Source organism: Fonsecaea pedrosoi (genome assembly GCF_000835455.1).
Source record: "Fonsecaea pedrosoi CBS 271.37 unplaced genomic scaffold supercont1.5, whole genome shotgun sequence".
In the NCBI taxonomy this organism is placed as follows: Eukaryota; Fungi; Ascomycota; class Eurotiomycetes; order Chaetothyriales; family Herpotrichiellaceae; genus Fonsecaea; species Fonsecaea pedrosoi.
This window is the reverse complement of record NW_013550611.1, coordinates 1479474-1498649: the sequence shown is the minus strand read 5'-3', so window position 1 is coordinate 1498649 and position 19176 is coordinate 1479474. Positions and strand designations below refer to the sequence as shown.

At 52.5% G+C, this 19176-nt stretch overlaps 7 protein-coding genes across 7 annotated transcripts; 4 read left to right on the top strand and 3 right to left on the bottom strand.

The window, feature by feature from the left end:
• Positions 1-155: 155 nt before the first annotated feature.
• On the top strand, positions 156-2153 carry Z517_08009 (uncharacterized protein; the record flags this gene model as incomplete). The annotated part of the gene is made up of 1 exon (XM_013426530.1): positions 156-2153. The coding sequence occupies one exon, from the start codon at positions 156-158 to the stop codon at positions 2151-2153; it is 1998 nt and encodes a 665-aa protein (XP_013281984.1).
• A 509-nt stretch (positions 2154-2662) lies between these two features.
• Z517_08008 (uncharacterized protein) lies at positions 2663-5369 on the bottom strand (the record flags this gene model as incomplete). Its single annotated transcript, XM_013426529.1, has 2 exons — positions 2663-4447; positions 4755-5369. The coding sequence occupies 2 exons, from the start codon at positions 5367-5369 to the stop codon at positions 2663-2665; spliced, it is 2400 nt and encodes a 799-aa protein (XP_013281983.1).
• Positions 5370-6302: 933 nt separating this feature from the next.
• Z517_08007 (uncharacterized protein) lies at positions 6303-8324 on the bottom strand (the record flags this gene model as incomplete). Its single annotated transcript, XM_013426528.1, has 4 exons — positions 6303-7503; positions 7596-7871; positions 7939-7967; positions 8025-8324. The coding sequence occupies 4 exons, from the start codon at positions 8322-8324 to the stop codon at positions 6303-6305; spliced, it is 1806 nt and encodes a 601-aa protein (XP_013281982.1).
• A 1208-nt stretch (positions 8325-9532) lies between these two features.
• Positions 9533-10135, bottom strand: Z517_08006 (uncharacterized protein; the record flags this gene model as incomplete). The annotated part of the gene is made up of 1 exon (XM_013426527.1): positions 9533-10135. One exon carries the CDS (start codon positions 10133-10135, stop codon positions 9533-9535), a length of 603 nt encoding a protein of 200 aa, XP_013281981.1.
• A 930-nt stretch (positions 10136-11065) lies between these two features.
• Positions 11066-12973, top strand: Z517_08005 (uncharacterized protein; the record flags this gene model as incomplete). Its single annotated transcript, XM_013426526.1, has 7 exons — positions 11066-11306; positions 11410-11644; positions 11709-11949; positions 12007-12144; positions 12213-12392; positions 12455-12522; positions 12592-12973. The coding sequence occupies 7 exons, from the start codon at positions 11066-11068 to the stop codon at positions 12971-12973; spliced, it is 1485 nt and encodes a 494-aa protein (XP_013281980.1).
• Positions 12974-13816: 843 nt separating this feature from the next.
• On the top strand, positions 13817-14666 carry Z517_08004 (uncharacterized protein; the record flags this gene model as incomplete). Its single annotated transcript, XM_013426525.1, has 3 exons — positions 13817-13846; positions 13900-14109; positions 14178-14666. The coding sequence occupies 3 exons, from the start codon at positions 13817-13819 to the stop codon at positions 14664-14666; spliced, it is 729 nt and encodes a 242-aa protein (XP_013281979.1).
• A 1134-nt stretch (positions 14667-15800) lies between these two features.
• Positions 15801-16394, top strand: Z517_08003 (uncharacterized protein; the record flags this gene model as incomplete). Its single annotated transcript, XM_013426524.1, has 1 exon — positions 15801-16394. The coding sequence occupies one exon, from the start codon at positions 15801-15803 to the stop codon at positions 16392-16394; it is 594 nt and encodes a 197-aa protein (XP_013281978.1).
• Between the last annotated feature and the right edge of the window lie 2782 nt (positions 16395-19176).

Sequence of the window (19176 nt, the reverse complement as noted above, 5' to 3'; positions counted from 1 at the left end):
GACGTCGACCTTGCATGACTTGTGGAAGCATTCACTCTTTGATAAAGATCCCCTCTTAAAGGTTTAGCAGCAAACCGACACATTACGGAAGGATTCGGCTTCAGGCTGTGTCGAGGATCTCCACCACTGCTGGGTTCTTTCATCTTGTCTCGAGTATGACCAACTCGCTTTCCTCCGTCGTCACACCAGATGCACCCAGAAAGCCCCCATCCTATTCGCCCTCGAGCGCGAAGTCCCCTCGAGATTGCAAGAGAAGCCATCCGCATCCCTACCTTAGTGGCAACTTTGCTCCTTTGCAGAAGGCCCAGAGTCTAGTACCATGCCCATATTCTGGGAGCATACCAGAAGAGCTATTTGGAGGTGAATACGTGCGAAATGGCGGCAACCCAGTGGCAAACGAGGACTTGGGCCGGGATGCGCACTGGTTCGACGGTGATGGTATGCTCAGCGGTGTCGTGTTCACACGAATTGCCAATGGTGTGCAACCAGAATTTGTCAACCAATACATCTTGACCGACATCTATCTGTCCACAATATCCTCAAAACACCTGCGCCATCCGATCCTGCCGAGCATAGCAGCATTGGTCAATCCATTGACCTCATTGTACAAGCTCATCGCCCTTATCTTCCGCAGCATCTTATTTGTCTTATTATCACGACTTCCTGGCTCAGTCCAAGCCATTAAGAAGATCAGCGTGGCCAACACGGGTGTTTTATTCCATGATGGTCGCGCTCTTGCCACCTGCGAATCCGGCCCCCCAATCAGGGTCCTTCTTCCGGGCCTCGAAACTGTTGGCTGGTTCAACGGGCAGAGAGCAGAAGGGGAGCTGGGAGGAGAGAACGGCTCGGGATTTGGGGGAGATGGGTTACTGCGGTTCATGAAAGAATGGACCACCGCCCATCCTCGTGTCGACCCGACGACGGGAGAGCTGGTCCTCTTCCACTCGACTTTTGTCCCTCCATATGTACATTACTCGATTATTCCTGCGACCTTCTCGCCCGCCGTCCCTTCTTCGCCGCTCGAGAGACCAATCAGGCTTCTGAATGCCCCAGTTCCGGGGATCTCGTCGGCAAAGATGATGCATGATTTTGGAGTGTCGGCACACCACACTGTCATCATGGACTTGCCTCTGTCGCTGGATCCATTGAACTTGGTAAAAAATAAGCCTGTTGTTACCTACGACGCAACGTCTCATTCTCGATTCGGTATCTTTCCTCGATACCTGCCCCAGCAGGTTGTCTGGTTTAAGACAAAAGCATGCTGCATCTTCCATACTGCGAATACGTGGGAAGATCAGGTGCTTGACAAGGTAACGGGACAACTGCGGACAACTGCCGTCAATATGCTCGCATGTCGACTGACTTCGGCGTCGGTCATTTTTGATGCAGGCAATATTCCCGCTCCTGAACAAATGCTCAATGGGCCTGATAGTGAAGAACAGTGCCGGCTCCACTACTATCAGTTCTCAATGACACAGCCAGGGCGCATAACACATGACTTCGCATTAAGCGCTATCCCGTTCGAATTTCCCAATATTAGGAAAGACAGCACAATGAGCCAGGCTAGGTATGTCTTTGGTTGTTCGACTTCCATTGGCACCTTTGGAGCCGCCCTTGGCCGTGCTGCGAAGATCGACTGCTTGGTCAAGGCAGATGTGGAGACGCTCATCAAGCGAGGCAAGACTTATTCACATACCCGGGGCGTACTTGACTGTGTTGATACAAGGTGTATCAATACGATCTTACAATTTCGGGAGGAGGATGACCCAATCTCGATTTTTCGCCTTCCGCGAGGCTGGTTCGCACAGGAGCCACACTTTGTGCCACGTGAAAGCGGCACTCAGGAAGATGATGGCTGGCTGCTGACCTATGTCTTTGACGAATCACAGCTAGACTCATCAGGCGAATGTCGTCCCGATGCCAAAAGTGAGCTGTGGATCATTGATGCCCGAGACATGAAGACGTTGGTCGCTCGAGTATACCTGACGCAGAGAGTACCCTATGGCCTCCATGGTAATTTCTTCGCCGAGGAACAGGTCAAATCGCAGCGGCCAATCGAGACCATCCGGGCCATTCAACCAAGAGACGAGGTCGAGCAGCAAGCGAACTGGTGGCTGGCCGTCAGGAACAGGCTGGAGAGGGCTCTGGGGTAAAGAAAAGTACATAATGTGAAGCGGTGCTGGCGGTGCCTTTGAAGCCTTCCGTAAGTGCACGGGATAGTAGTTATTCGGCGGTCCATACGATGGGTATCTCGCCGTAATATCAAATCATTAAAAGTCCTCAGTTACCTATATAGGTGTTTTATCGAACGACGGTATATCCCTGTTCCTGTCCCCTTTCCCCAAACCCGCGTCGTCGAAGTTCTCATCCGTCCAGTCGTGGCTTTCGTGGTCGTTGAGAGACATCCCATCTTGCCTGCCAGCCAACAGTGCACGGTGCGTAATTACATGACATGGCATGTCATCTCGTGATCGGAGTCAAAACCCTGGATATGAGCATGGGAAGGAGAAGAAGCGACGTACTAAAACTACCTTATCTCGAGTCTCGGCCGAGCAGATCGTACCAATTGTCTATCGTACGCACAGGGGGTATTTACATTTTTCATATCTATATCCGCATGTCCATGTCCTTCTAGAAATACAACAAAGGACACAAGATAGCATCACATCACGACGCCAGAAGCCGAAGTGTCCATGAACATGTCGGATCCCGCGATCGAGGCCTCGGGCACGTCGACCCAGCTGCTCCAGTCCCAGGCCAGCGCGGAGGGGCCGCCCAGCCACTGCTCCGCGGGGAGATTCATCAGCTCGTAGAGCGGTTGTGGGCAGGGGAAGAAGGAGTGAGGATGAGGGGGAGGCTGTTGCTGTTGCTGTTGTTGATGGTGGTGCTGGTGCTGGAGCTCGTGCTGGTACTGGACTTGGTGTTGGTGCTGTGACGTTGGCGGCGGAGGTGGTGGTTCCATTTTTGTCGTGACGGCCTCGTTGGCACCACTGGGAAAGTCACCGCTGGTGAAACCCGTCTGGTTGTATCCAGCAGGACCAGGTGGGACTGATGTGTGCTGCTGTTGCTGGTGGTGGAGGTGGTGGTCATGGAGGTTGCCGGGGGAAGCGCTGGATATTTGGTGTCGGTGGCTCATACTGTACACGACCTTGGACTCGTCGTTAATGCTCGAGGACTGATGGTACAGTCTTGGGGTGTCATGAAGGGGACCCCCAGCACCACCGTTGGTACTCGGGACGGGACCAAGCGTGCGGCGCAGGATTCGGGCCGCTTTGGCCGAGATGTCGCTGCGCGGAGACAGCTGCTCGAACCGTGCTTGACATTTTCGAAGAGCGTAGATGACATCCGCGCGGTCTGAAGTGACCGAGTCGTCCTCCGACCCAAGCAGCACCACAAGCGTCGACGCTGCCAGAAACGTTTGGTAGCCACCCAGACCGTACACGAACCAGCGATAAGGCTTCAACTTGTCGTTACAGCAGAGGTCCTCGTGGTTGTCAATGATCTTCATAGCCGACATCTTACAATACTGCCGGCTCTGCAGCATTTGTTCCGGGTACTCGTACAATGTGCTGTCCGCCGCCGAAGAATGTGGTGGAAGATACGGTCGATGGAGGATGAGTCGCAGGTGATTCGTATAGTTTTTGATGATGTATAGATGAGCCAGATGGTAAACTGGAAGCCGCTGAGGGTCGGCGAACCGTGCGTCGTGTTCGTGCTCCTCCCTCGAGATCTTTGCGTCGAGCTCGAATAGGCCGCTCAACTTCCCGTTTTCCCGGGTGAAGTTTGTTATATCGGACGCCAGCCGATATAGTTTGAATTTGAAGAGGATGTACGACATTTTGCTCAGGGGTTTGGGTTGGGTTTCATCTGTGTGCAACAGCGGATTGTCATACATGGTGATGTGGTCATCGTCCACGTCGGCAGGAAGACGGACGTTGGCTATGACCTTCATCGGGGCAATGTTCCCCAGACAAGTGTTTTGAATGGTATACAGTAACATGAGGCCAGCCCAACACCGGCGTCGCTGTTCACTTCTCACAGGATCTAGGTTCAGTTGAGACGGGTCGATGTGGCAACCGATCGATACGCAAATGTTGAAGGTAGCCCCCAACAAGGCCCATGAAGGGCCATGAGCATGTGAAAGTGCGTATATCAAAAGGACCAAAGCTTGCACAGTCTGCAAGTTGTGTCGCCACATAAAATGGTCTGCTGAGAGGCATCCCATGGCGGCGGCTCGGTATTTTGTCGCTAAGCTTTTGATATTTGCTGACGCCGTCGCTTCCATTCCGAGGTCTGCGAGCAGTGGATGATCCGAGTCCAGTGCAGTAACAGAGATGGAGAGAATCACGAACACCAGGGCAAGAAACGAGAGGGACACATCTCCTCGGTATTGGCGAAAGTCGGCGTACTCGGCGTGGAATGATGGGTCATGGAGTATGTGAAAGAGCTGTTTGAGACTGAGTCAGCATCGTCGGAAGGGTAGTTTCTCGTGCATTGGTGCGGGAGGCCACTCGTTGGGGAGTGTAAAGTTGTTGTTTTTGTTTTTGTACCATTTAACAAGACCATCTCTGCCCGTACCTACCACATTTGTGACAAGGAGGAGAAAGCATGGCTCTCTTTGAGTGCCAACAGCACTTTACAAATCTCAGATCCTTGAGCCACTAGGGTATTCCTCCTGAGGCTCTGGCAGATCTGCCCTGAGGGGGCGAGGTGGACGACTGGAGAGATACTAAGAAGCTTTAAGTGACACTCACCGGCGAGAACACTTCGAAGAATATATCCTTCAGTTCGTCACACTGTCGTCCAGGAGGTAGGGTGTCCAAAAGCGCTCTTCGCGCGGCGAGTGCCTCGGCGGAGAAGGGGAAGCTCGATGACATTGGTGGAGCAGAAGCAGATTGAATCAGTTCATTGACCGACTCGGCGTCTGAAGAAGCGAGCCCGGGAATGAATCTTTCATAACCTTCCTCGGATACCAGGATCGTACCGACATTTGTTGCCGGAGCAGTCTCAGAAGGAGTCGCCTCGATCTCGGTCCAGGGCGATGAGTTCACGGACGACGATTGATGTTGGGACAATGTATCTTGGTTGGACGAATTCGATTTTGGTGAAGGTTCAAGCCGCTGCTCGAGGAGGTAGACTTGTCTCTCAAGGAGATTTTCGACTCTTCTCACTCTTTGGAGCACCTCATCGGAGCTGGTCCCTGCAGGGATTTGCACATTTTGGCGCAGATAGAAGCAGGTATGGCTGAAGCCACGACGGGCGCATGTGTCACAAAAGGGTCTTTCGCCCGAACATTTGATTTTTCGTTTCCGACAGTTTTCGCAGCTCAGAGGCACCCGAGGTTGGCGTTTGTCGACCTGAGGCGCCATGTAACACGGAAAAGCAAATCCGCAGCTCTTTGAGTGGAGGGACGAGAGAGCAAGACTCAATATCAACGCGAGACGATACTTTCAATGGTTGATACAGCAATTTGTGGCTGCGATGAGAGGCAGCATATGCGACCAAGTGAAAGATTAGAAGGTTAGAACGACGAAGGATGAAGGGATGAAGCAGGATGGAAGTGTCAAGGTCATCAACGTGGATGAATGTTTTGTCCAGTTAAGCACCGAGAAAACAAATCCGGGGCCGGGCACCGGGTTGGTTGAGGTGTAACATGGGGGCGACGAGGGGGGGGGGGAGATAGTGAGACTAAAGCCTAATTGCACAAGCACTTGTAGGTACAAACATAAGAATCACTAGGCATAAGAACGGCCCATCGGGTAGAATATTTCTAGGCACTGGTGGGCATTAGAAGGGCATAAGAAATGAAGGGATTATTCGGGAAGAACGGGGGAAGGGTCCTGGGGGCGTCTAGAGGGCAGGGATAGTGAAGCTGGTGGGCTTCACTTAGGCCCTAATGACACCCCGGACCCCTAATGCCCCCCTAAAGACTTGTCCCAGGAGGGGATCAATGGTACTGAGCTACACCCCTTTTGCTGCTCCCCCGCAAAGTCCCGGGTTGTTTTGGGAAATCCTTACGGGCATCACAACTACTAGGTACAACTAGGTACCACTAGATTCAGCCACATCCGTGCTGATCCTCTACAAGCACCACCGTTGAGCACAAAGGACCTCTAGCCACCCACAGGATCGACGGCAACGCCCGACTTGTCTCCAACCTCAAAGGTAGAAAAGCAACTCTATCTAGAGAACCAGAGTACATACTGTATGTAAGTCTACAAGTCTTCTACACAATTTTCTTCTTTCTAGCTTCGATATCCTGACTCAAATGATCCCGAAATGCGCCGGCTTGTGGATATTAATTACTTACCCAGGAAGTCGGTGACAGCTGAACAAACACTCTCGGTTGCTTCAAACAAGTGCCAATGCGCAACCTGCGGAAGCACAACAACATCCTCGCAGTTGGGCATTTGTTCCTTCATCCTCTTGCACATATCCGGCGGCGACACTTTATCCTCCTCTCCCGTGATGATCAACACTCTCGCCTTCAACGCTGAGATGTCCAACGTGTCGGCGCGCGAGTCTGCCAGTGCAGTACAGGCCTTTGCATATCCTTCGGCGTCTTGTCCCAACAAGGAGACTCGAGCGGCGGCGATTGCGAGAGGATTATGTGCCTTGCTGTAATCGGATGTGCCTGCGCCCACGACCGCATCCACCACCCCCAGCATGCCCTTTTCCCGAGCAAGGGCAGCCCTGGCGTATGTGGCTTTGCTGGCGGCTTCTGGGAGCGGTGAAGGGCCGGGCCCTTGCAGGATGAGCGTCTTGACCAAATCCGGATGATCCAGGGCCAGTTTCATCGCAACCAAGCAGCCCATCGAATGTGCGACCACGGTGAGGCCGGACTCGGAGGTGATACCTGCCTGGGAGCAAAGCTGATACGCATCCGAGGCAAAAGAAGCGATGCTCAGCTTGCTCGTCGCGGATGTGGGCGATAGCCCGTGGCCCTCGAGATCTGCCAGGTGATATGTCCAGGAGTTCCCCAGCCTTGTCATTAGTGGGCCGAAATATTCTGAAGTGCCGCCGAGTCCATGAATGAAATAGATGGGCCGCCCAGCATCATCACCGCCTTTTCGCTGGTAGAACAGCCGCTTCGAGCCAACAGAGCTGAGTCCACGGCCCTCGACCGTCCGGTCATTCACAACGGGCACGGCAGGCGAGACAATGTGATTGAGGATGCTAATCCTCGACTCTGGACTCGCAATTTTGTTTGTCAAGGTTCCAAGGCCTGTTACGGAGATCTTGACCTCGTCGCCAGGGTGCAGCCACACCTTGGGATCAAAGCCAAATCCAACACCGGCCGGGGTTCCAGTGGCCAACACATCCCCTGGTTGCAGTGTCTGCGCTGCGGACAGTGTCTCGATCAATGTCGGGATGCTGAAGATCAAGTCGTCGGTTGTCGCTTCCTGTCGCTTCTCGCCATTCACGACAGTTTGGACAGTAAGCACCTTTGGAAGATGCTCCTTTGGGACCGCGATCGGACCCATTGGCGCAAAGGTATCGGGTCTGGACGCACTATTAGCTGAAATTGCGAGGGTCTTGAGTAGGATGGTGACCCTGGCTACCCCGTCTCCTGCAAGGTGCGGATAACCACTCACGATTTCCCCAGGTAAAACTGCTTATGGTCCCGCTGCCGTTCGCGAGCCGTCACATCATTGATAATGGTAAACCCCCAGACATGCTCGAGGGCATCCTTTTCGTCAATCTGGAATCCAGACTTGCCTACAATGACCCCGATCTCGCCTTCATAGTCCACCGACTCGGTGAAGCCTGGATGGGGGAATATCTCGTCCCCATCTGCGATAGCAGATGTCCACCGCTTGGTGAAGATGACGGGATGAGTTGGCATATCGACCTTGTCAGAGCTGTCATAGCTGTAAGGCTCGAGATGGTCAGCCCGTCATTCGATACCGAGCGATCTCTCTCACAAGGCCACCTTACCCGGAAGCATTGAACTCTTTGGCATGGGCCTGAAGAACATCCATCAGTCACGAGCAACTCAGTATATCCGGCAAGCCAGTCCTCACTGCATAGTTCTTCCCAACGGCAAGAATATCCCGGCCATAAATCGGGGGTAACAATCTCGCCTTGCTCCGCGGGAACGGCTCTCCGGCTTGGATGATGGCGTCTTCGCCCACTTCAATCACCTCGTAAAGACTCCTTATCGGTGTGCCGGAGATGTAAGAGAGAGGTGTGACGGTGTTGGAGTCCAGGTCAAGATGTCCAATTCGCGGCCTTTTGCTTCCCTCTGGGATATACGATGCATAGTTGGTCAAGCTCTTGATGGGAGAAACCCCGCCGCCACCAGGTGTTGCTGATGTAGCCATGGTTCAACCCCCGGATGAGGAAGTCCACTTATCGGCTCTGCCAGATGAGGAGAGTAATAAATTTGGGTTACTTAAGGGTTGGAAGCAGTCAGACAATCTCCATGGCCAATTTGAGACCGTTATCTATTGCTTTGCCTCGTTCACTCCGTGTGACAAGAGGCTGTGAAAGATGGGGGACTGAAGAGAAGCTGGCTAAAGTCATCCTTCCACCGGATATGTACGCAGCCACTCTGCCACTGTGCCACTTTACCGGCGTGAGAAGCCGACGAGGAGAGACGAAGAAAGTCTGTCTTTACTATTACACCTTTCCATTGGATGCCCCGGTCACCACCACCATTGAATGGTCCATGTCTATCATTACCCGCTATGCCGCCTTCATCCGCCTTTCGCCGCCCTCTCCTCTCTGTCATGTCGATCTTCCCCCCGCCCCCCCCCCAAAAATCCAAATGCACCAACCATTTAATGCCCAGACACTCACACACACACTTTTCTTCTATTATTTATCACTCCTGCACGCACAGCACGAGGTACTCTCGTAGAGGTCCTACGAGAGTTTTTAACCCCATGGGGTCGAGTTCGCCAAGGAAGTTTATCGCCCATATCGCCATACTATACTCTACTCTCTTCCATCTCATCTCATCTACTTGTAGAACTGTCGAGCAACAGACATAACGTTCTTGGGTGGGTAGCTACAAGTATCGTCGTGGCTTTGAAGACTGCGCTCGTGGAGCAGAGCAGTAGTGAATACACATAGACATAGACATAACTTGTTGGTTTTCTTCTCATCTCTCTCTACCACACACAGTCTCAGGAACAACAGGGTGATGATTTTTGTTGGTGGGGGCCGGGTTTCACTTTCCAAGTCCCCCATTGAGAGAATCCGAATATGCCCCAAGGGTTTGGCTTTGACGCACAATCACAGCAGATATGAGATGAAGTCAGTTTAGATTCTTTGCTCTGGGCTGACTCGCGGCCGCGAAAAATATGTACTGTATACGAACGAAGTATATACAAAAAACCAAAGTCCATTCAGATCCAGATCCAGAACGAAAGTCCATGCCCAGGACCAGGAACCAGGATCTCTTCTCTCTTTCTCTGTGAGACTCAAAACCCATCACTCGGTTCGCTGCGCCCTTCTCCCCATCAACCAAAAAGGGCCCCCCCGCCCCCCCTTTTTTTTTTTCTCTCTCTCTAATCTCCCCGTGTATTCACCACCCATCATCCCCCAACCCCGACAAACCGACATACCTGACGGGCTCGACGAAGCGGTTTTTGACGCCCTCGGTCCTCCCGACCCGGAGTGCCCGGCCGTACTGCTCCATGACGGTTTTGCCGTGCAGCCGCCAAAACTGCCACGAACAGTCCTCGCCGACGAAGCTGAGGATGACCTGTTCGCCGCCCGGGTGGTGTACGAGGAAGTCGCGGCAGTCGAAGACGATGTTGTCGATGACGATCCAGCGCTCGGGGCGGCCGGAGCGCTCGGCGGGGTTGGAGCGATTGTCTTCATCTCTTGCGTGGTCGTCGTCGAGACCTCTTTGTGCGTCATCCCGGGTTCTGTCTTGATCTTGTGGTTTCGACCGCTGGGCACATTCGAGGACCAGTTCCTTGGGGATGAAAGGGAGGGCGTCGTCGGGTAATGACTCTGGCGCGAAGGGGAATCGTCTGTCTCCATTCTCGTCGTAGTCGCTGCCGCCGTCGCTGCCGCCGACAACATCTTTCGCATTGGCATTGACGGTCGCCTCGCCATCGTCTTGTTGCGGAGGTCTCGTCGGTCCGAATCGACCTCTCCGCGCGGCTTGCATCCACACCATATCTGTGGGTGCTGTTTATCGTTTAGTGTTTACCTGTTTCGAACTTGACCAGACCAAGAACGCAATCAAGATAACTAGATGAGGAATTGTTCCCCCTTCACGACGAACATGCGCGTACTCGCTTGCCTGCCTACAACACCCATCCGTTCGTTCCCTTCCCTATCGAGCGACGGGCGTGAGACCAAAAGTCCCTAGGTATGTTTGTAATATATCTTCCCCGTGTTTAGCGAGAGACCGTCAATCCCCGTGTATTCCCGGACCATCCCTACTCGCCCACAGACGATCGTTTGAGTCGTGAGCATAAGTGCAATAGAGGGGTCGCTGGGCCCTCAAGCAGGGGCTCGCACGCTCACAGTCTCCAGCACAAGGACCTTCCGGCCGGGTATTTGTACTGTATGTCGAATCACGCCGACCTACCTGCGGGTAGGGGACCGGGGACTTGTAACCCCTCTTTCTGCAACAATGAGGTGTTCACATGTAACGTGGATGCCTGTGGATGGATAGCGCGGGGGCCCTAAACTTGCGGGGTGCATTGGAAAGAAGGATCCGGCACGGACGGGATTGTCAAGTTTCCTTCACATCCCATTTCCCTTTGGGCATAACCTGTTTGGGGTGAGAAGAGGGGAGAGAGACAATCCTTGCAGTCTGTCTCCCGTTGGGGCACAAAGACCCTCGACTGACAATGTGAATATTGGGAGAATGCCACCACCCCAAGCATGCATGCAGGTGTGAAATTGAGCCAGGGTCAGATAGAGGTGCCCTTTACTTCCCCTTTCGCCCGACTATTTCTCGATCAGTACCGACATCTCAAAACATTTCATAACTGGGAAAGAACCATCATATGTGAATTTTCAAACGTGAAGAAACCAGAGACGAGGTTAGACGTTGTCAAAACACCTCTTTTGATCCTTCTCCTTGAAACTGCCCGGCATGGCTCCAGCAAGAATCGTGGAAGACGTTCCATGGACGTCTCCCGCTTACCGACCCGAGCCTTACGATGGGCCCCCACGCAACGTCGCCTATATTGATGCCATCAAATTCAACGAGAGTGTGAAACCTCCCAAGTACGAGATCCTGGGCACAGATCCGGACTCCAAGATCCTTTTCCTAGATGTCAGCATTTTGGAATGCACGGGAAAGCCGCCTTACCGTGGCGATGTCTTCATCCAAGGTGAACGAGAGATTATTCGTCCCTGGCAGCATGACTTCTTTCTCCGCGGCTTGGACTCGTCTGAATTCTTCTTATGTCCGCGTTGCTGACCTTGCTTTGCCAGGCGAACGTTTAAAGGCAGTCGGCAATGTCGCCAACAAGGAGCAGTTGCTGCAAAACCCAGATGTTCGAGTGTTTCAGGGCAAGGGACGGACATTGATGCCAGGCCTGGGTGACTCGCACACCCACTTCTCCTGGAACGGTGGCGATCTCGCTTCCCTGGGCGGCTTGAATGTTGAGGAGCACACTCTCTTGACCGCCCGGAGTGCAAAATGCTACCTGGATTCCGGCTATACCATGTAAGATTTCCGACCGGAATCTCTCTGTGAAGGGTGAGAGTGGATCACTGACGACTCGGGAAAGGTGCTATGGTGCTGCATCTGCCAAGGAACGTCTCGACGTCGCGATTCGGGATGCTATCTACGCCGGCGACATTCCCGGACCACGGTCTCTCGCCAATGGAAAGGAGATGGCCAAGCGTGACGGTGACTTGGAAGCAGCAATCACTGCTTTTGCAGACACACCTGAGGAGATGAGGGAAGTCATTAAACATCACGTCGGCATTGGGGTTGACAACATCAAACTCGTCATGTCCGGAGAAGAGGTTGGCTCCCAAAGGTCCAGGCTGCTTGATGCTCACCGCTGCTGACCGGAAATGTAGATCTGCGAAGTACGATCAGCTCAAGACTGCTATTTCACAGACGAAGAGACAGCTATCTGCGTGGAAGAAGCACACAAAGCAGGTAAATCCATCTGTGCACACGCAAGAGCAAGAGACTCTGTAAAGATGTGTGTCAAGGTCAGTCGTGCGGTCCCATCTTTCGCCTACCGCAATAGTCGAGACATAAGCTCACAGCACCGTTTCAGCATGGGGTGGACGTCATTTATCATGGATCTTATATCGACGAGGAGGGCATGGACATGCTGGAGGAGGCACGGACCAAGCATGTCGTGGCTCCAGCAATCAATTGGCTCGTTGCAACTTTGAATGACGCTGCAGCATTCGGTTATTCCCATGAGAAGGCCGAGCAAGTTGGTTACAAAAAGGTGAGTCCCTATAAGTGCCAGCCGCTTCAAGTCAGGTATACTGACGTAAAGGCAATGATCAGGAGCTTGAGATCGCATTGCGAGGACTTCGTGAGATGCATCGGAGAGGCATCGTAGTCCTTCCTGGCGGGTAAGTATGCTCCTCTGACTCTCTCGATCCACCATCTGCTCGCACGACCGCTAAGCTGCTTCTCGTTAGTGACTATGGATTTGCATGGACTCCTCACGGAACATATGCTCGCGACCTGGCCCATTTCAAGAACTTGATGGGGTTTACTGCTCACGAGTCCATTATCGCCGCCACCTACGGCGTGGCCAAGGTCATGATGCGAGCCGATGAGATGGGCCAGATCAAGGAAGGCAATTACGCGGACTGCATCCTCGTTGACGGCAATCCGATTGACGACATTGACGTCCTCCAGGATCACAGCAAGTTGAATGTCATCATGATCAACGGTCGTGTCCACAAGGCCGGGAGGAAGGAGTATGTGCCGCCGCCCGTAGCGGGACAGGATGAGAACAAGCATCCCATCGTGCCAGATGTCGCAATCCGAGAAGGAAGGCCAACGGTGCAGAGTTAGAATGACCGTACGCACGAGACAACCACCGGACGTGGTGGGAATGACCATGGAGGGAATCCGTGTATGTGAGGATATGTGTTCATCGTGTCTTCTTCCATCACTCGCTGTATCTGGTTCCCAGAGTGGTGTAATGCCCAGAACATTTGATCTGACCCGTGACCATAAGTGACATTGGGATCCTGTCTAAACCACTCGTGTAAGAAAAGCAGAATGGGAAGATGCTCTTTGGTGGGTCCTATTCGACCTGATGCTGGGGCGCGGTGTGGATAGTGTAGGCATGGAGGTCGGGTCGTGCTGGGGCGGTGGCCTAGGACTTCGCGTCGAATCTTGATTTTGAGGCTTCACCTGACGCTGGATTGTGTGACATATGCCGAACATATCACTCTGTTCCTCCGAGCTTGTGGCGGTCTTTGGAAAGAGAGGCAAGACACGAATGGTAAGTTTATGTTAATTTTATGTTGTGTCACGTGAGTATGTGCCGAGTGCGCTTCCGACTCTTCCACTCCGCCGCTGACAAGTGGGCGAGTAGGGTGCCGTGCTTGAACCCCATCATGCCATGTGCCACAGAAAGTTGCTTCAGTCAGTCCACTCATCACCAACGCAGTTCTTGTATTTCACTGTCAACTCCTCAATCCAACGCCTGGCCGTATGCCTCCCTTGCATAGAGCTGTCCAGAGGCTAGCCACCCCGCTAGCCTCCAGTAAAAGCAGATCGATTCACCTGCAGACGGTGCACGCCCGAGTTAAGCCATCGTCTTTCAAGTCGCAGCAACCACGACGACATGGCCCGCCGTCTCAATGTCTTCAGACGCGGTCTTTTTCCTCCTCAAGCTCGAGATTAAGAATGGGGGATAGATTGTACCATCGCACAGGCGTACGTATCTTTATCCGGGGTACGTGCCTTCCTCTGACGCTTGCCATGTGCAGCCATTCTCATTCAGATCAGCGGCGCTCTTCGTCGGCGTCGGTGCAGGCATGATATTTTATTTCCAGTTCGAGAAGAAACGGTTGGAACGCAAGAGGATCGTCGAGATGAGCAAAGGTTACGGGAAGCCGAAGGTCGGCGGCCCGTTCGCATTGAAGGATGTCGATGGCAATGATTTCACAGACAAAGATTTATTGGGCAAATATTCACTCGTATGTCCGCACTCCCGCGTCAATGTTTGAAGTTCTCCTGAGACTGACACGAATGGTTTGGCTGGTAGATATATTTCGGTTTCAGCCATTGTCCCGACATCTGCCCCGACGAGCTTGACAAGATGGGCGAAGCCCTCGAAATTATCCAAGAGAGAGCCCCAAACACAGTACGGCCGATTTTCATCTCGTGCGATCCTAATCGCGACACTCCCGATGTCCTCAAAGCATACTTGGCCGAATTCCACCCTGCTATCCTCGGTTTGGTTGGTACATGGCAACAGACCAAGGACGTGTGTAAACAATATCGGGTGTATTTCTCCACGCCGCCAGAGCTGAAGCCGGGCGAAGAAGATTACTTGGTGGACCACAGCATATACTTTTACGTGATGGATCCCGAAGGTGACTTTGTCGAGTGTATTGGAAGGCAAGACACACCGGAAAGTGCGGCGGCCATTGTACTCCAGCACATCAGGGATTGGAGAAGAGAGAGGAAGCCGATTGATACGACACCGCTGCCCTACCTTGAGAAGAAAGAGGTGACTTCTAGCGGTAACTAATGAACTGAGAGAGGGGTGTGTCTAGTGTTGAGGTCTGCACAGCATGGCGATGCGAGAGGGTAACGTTGTAACAAAAACTCCACTTCTGCAAGACTGTACCTCAATGTTCATGATCGGAAATAGAGAGATGTATCACCAGAAATAAAAGAGCAATTGAACAAGAGCAAATGGGAAATAACAAATACATGTCTATGAGGACCGCATGTTGGTTCCATGTCCACTATCTGGCCCTGACAAAACAGAGGATCAAGATGACGCCGTCTCCCAGCTTGCATATACTCAACGACCAATCCCATTGCTTACCAGCCACTTCATTCTTGTTCCTGGGTCACGAAGTTCTTCATTAGGCAACTCTGATTTCTTGTTTGGGACAATCTGTATGCACGCGAGGTCTTAGACACACAAACACCTCGATTTGATCGGTATGAGTGGAAAACAAGGGAATAAATGGCAGGCGGTGAGACGTAGACGTGGCTCCATTGAAGAGGGCCCAAATCGTGGTTTTTTGCAAGATTCGGAATTATTTTGTTTGCTTTGGATTTTCCTTGCCCTCTTGTGTGTGGGGGGGGAGAGTTTTGGCCGGGATGCGAAGTTGCATTCTTTTGGTAGCGAATAAAAGGACATGGCGAAGTCGCCTCACATTGACGCGAGGGCGTGGTTGGGTGGTCACGGGTAGTTTAACATCAGCTATTCGCTGGCAAAGGACGGGAGAAACTCACAGGGAGACGTTGACGGAGCTACCTTGATTGGTGTCTCATGTTGCTGACTCGCATACACGGGGTACAGGTGTGAGAAACACATGCGTGAGTCAAGTCGTGAAAGAGCGAGGTGCCTGGTGGTGAGTTGAAGTGGTGGGATGAAAAACTGCTGAGCTATTGAACCGATATGACGTATCGGCGGCTCAGCCGAGAAAAACACTTGGATGTTGGAGAAGATGCCACTCCCGGCTATCAGCCAGAACTTTTGACCGCATGTAACTTAAGAGGCATTCAAAGACTTGACACACCACATATCAACATGATTCCACAACTAGTGCACTAATGGAAAATCAGATATCATTGAAGTTGATGAGCATTGACAGAGAACAGTTGCTCCCCGCTCTTTAGGAAAACCTCGCCTCATACCGGAAGAGCCATGTCTGCAGACATTCCAGCGCCCTTGACCAACGGGGCCGATGCGTCCTCGACGCAGACCTCGTCTGCTAGTACTGCAACAACCTCTGTCCTCAACCCATCTAACTTTCCCCAAATCCTCTCCTCTGACACTATCTATATCTCTCTCGTCTATGACCCTCTCGATATCCCATCCTACTTGCGATTCACCCGTTCCCCTACCGCGGGCGCCAACGTTCTGTTCCTGGGCACCACCCGCAACAACTTCGACCATCGCCCAGTCTCTCGCCTCTCATATTCTGCGTATCCTTCCCTCGCCCTCAAGTCTCTCTACGCTATTGCCGAGGACGTGCAGAAAAAGCATGGGCTAGAGAAGGTGGTCATCGCCCACCGCCTGGGCGAGGTCAAGGTTGAAGAAGAGAGCATTGCCGTTAGCGTGAGTAGCGGGCATCGTGCCAGTGGCTGGGCAGGTGCCGAAGAGATCCTGGAAAGAGTCAAGGCTCGAGCAGAGATCTGGAAGAGAGAGTGGTTCGCAGATACTGGTGAGGTTGAAGAAGGCGTTTGGAGGGCAAATAGGGATACAGACGGACATGGGAATGTGCTGAAATCGCAGTGAAGCCACTTCATGCCTGCTGAGACTCGCGCAGCTGCTGCTCACTATGATCTTTCTCAACGTTCCGACGCAATACCACAATTGCGTGTCCAGAATTTGACTTCATCCGCCACTATGAAACGGGCGTCACATTTATTACCCGTCACCTGAGTTCTTCCAAGCAAACGCCCCTGTCAATGGCAATCAGGACATGTACAGGCTTGTTTTGACGCTGGCGCTGCCATGCTTTGAACATTGCAAATACATTCGGGCCGGTAAGCTGGACGGCGCAAAAGAAACTCCTTCAAGCCCCCTCATGCCGCGGAGGCTTGACCAAGCAGAGTCCTCTATTCTTGCCCTAGCGGGCTTATAACTGGCATGAGACTTGCTAGATCTATGAAGAAGAAAGCAGTCGATCCGACTCGCGATGCCGAGCGCTCACTCCATGTCTCAAACCCAGGTCGTGCGAGTAAGCAATTCTTGCCTCGACGTGCAGGAGCCCTATGCAGACTCCCTGGTGCCAGCCTTTGCGCCCATTGAAAGATAATAAAGCAGATGGCTGGAGAAAACTCAGATATCATGAAGCTTTTTTCTGCGTTTGAGTGGGAACTCGAATATCAGGTGGCTGGGAGCTTCGCGGAGACGAGCTTGGGATGCAAGGGATCTACTTAGCAGAAGCGCGGGAAGATCTGGCACCAACAAACCAATGAATACTTGGTACAGCAGTGACGATATGGCTCCTCCGATTCCGGTAGAACGACTTGGAATGCGGTCCACGCCTGTCGAAGCCCCCCTTCAAGTATTTTTCAAGCCTGAGGAATTAGCGAGCCGCCATGTAGGCTGCGAACTACCCTGTACTGTTCTTCCTCATCGACTGTGGAGTTCAGCCACTATGGATACTCGACCAAAGGATCTGGAACAATGCAGAGCTCTGACAACAGCGCATTATCTATATTCCTGCGAAATGATTCATGATTTGAATTGTTTTCCTCCCCTGCATTGAAAGCCTTGGGAGGCCCGTGTTTAACCGCAAACTCTGATGGAAGACCGAGGAATCGTGATCGATTCAGTGGTTGCGAGCAAGTGGTCCACCAAACTCAATAGGAGCAGCGTTGATTACCAATGCGAACCCGTACCGCCTGCAACCTCCCTTTGGACATTTGCTTTGGAGTGTGTCCCTAAAAGTTTCTCTAGACAAGGTGGGATATCGAGGAGTCACATGAACTACAGCCTGTCGAAGCTCAGCTCCTCCACTGATAACGACTAGCAGGGACAAAGATAGCGATACAACGGAGACAAGAATATTAGCACCATATTGGAGCCCGAAAGAAGGCCTTTGACAGGACTGTTTTTCGTTGAACATACCAGGATCCAGGACAAGGTACCTCGTACTCGGTAGTGTGTCGGATTTTCGATCTCGATTCACTCTCAAGATAAGCAAGTCTGGGGAAAGGCAGATGTCAAAGTGGTCATGTGCATGCCTCATTTGGCAACGGACTTGCCATTGCTAGGGCTCGGAGCGCCAAGCTCAAAAGTGAGAGGCTGGATGCAAATGACTGACAGATTCAAGTGCACGCGATATGCCGGCCGTGCGCCCCTGCAGTCAATGACAAATGAAATCAGCAAGCTGAATATTTATTTTCCTGAGGGAATGCGCCGTGCAACAACTCGGTACAGGGCTCATTGAATCAGCAGACGACGCAGGTTCGGGCTTATATGCAGACCCTAGCTTGTCAGGCTTGGTTCAGCTGGGCTCAAGCGTCTGGGGGTCGCAATGGCCTGAGGCACCAGTGATAGAGCTCGCCTATCAGGTCAGTCTGTCAAACCAACGGTTCCTGCAGCTCACCAGAGCCCGATGGTGACTCAAGAATTGGTGCAGAAGACTTGCTGCAAAAGACTTGAATCCTGCAAAGGAAAACTTGGGTAGCACCACGAGCATTGCCGAGATGCTCCGGCATCCTTTTTGAGTCTGGGCGATGTCTTTTTATAGGCATCATCGGACTAAACGGATTCAGCCGCCTGTGCTTTTAAGCGGTATTCCTTCAAGATGCACATGGGGATACCTTGTCTGTTGGCCTCGGCCGATGCCTCTAGACGCCGCTTGGTAGATGCTCCCGCCTAACACCATCGTGCCGGCGGGCATCGGTTTACCTGATGGTCACATCTCTGTGTCAACTGTTCAAGTTTCACCGGCTCCGTCCCCTCAGTGAGAAAGTGTCAATGTGCAAAACCTGCGACCTGCTTGCTTGGTATTGCGGGGGACTGCTATTTAAAGGGATTCTAAGGGGGTGTTCCATTAGCCGCACTCTCCTGTTCCAGCCTTAAACATCCACCAAGGCCGATTTCTGACGCCATGGAGCTGGCAGAGGGTTTTCCACGTTTTTGGGGGGGCCAGGTGTCATGTTCGAAAGCCACCAGAACATTCGTGGGGCTCCCTGTACCGGTCTACCGGCAAGGTGAAGGGGTACTCTCCCTTTCACCCGTTGCTCAGACACTCGGGGCAAAGTTTTCTGAGAAGGTATAGGGAATGAAGCTTGATCAGCTAGCCCAGCAGTCAGCCGGCTGTCCATGAAGGAATCGCGCTTGTGTCCAAATATTGTCTACATATACCGACGCAAAGGCACAAACCAACCAGACAGAGAATAAATCGAGAAGTCAACCAAAGCCACAATGGACGAAATTCCCCACACACGCTGACGAATGTTTGCATTGGGCCGATAATCACCGGGTCGGTTGTTGTTACTGGGAAATTTCATCAGTGGCAGGCCATCTGCCGTGTACGAATAAAGCGCCTGGCGCCGATAGA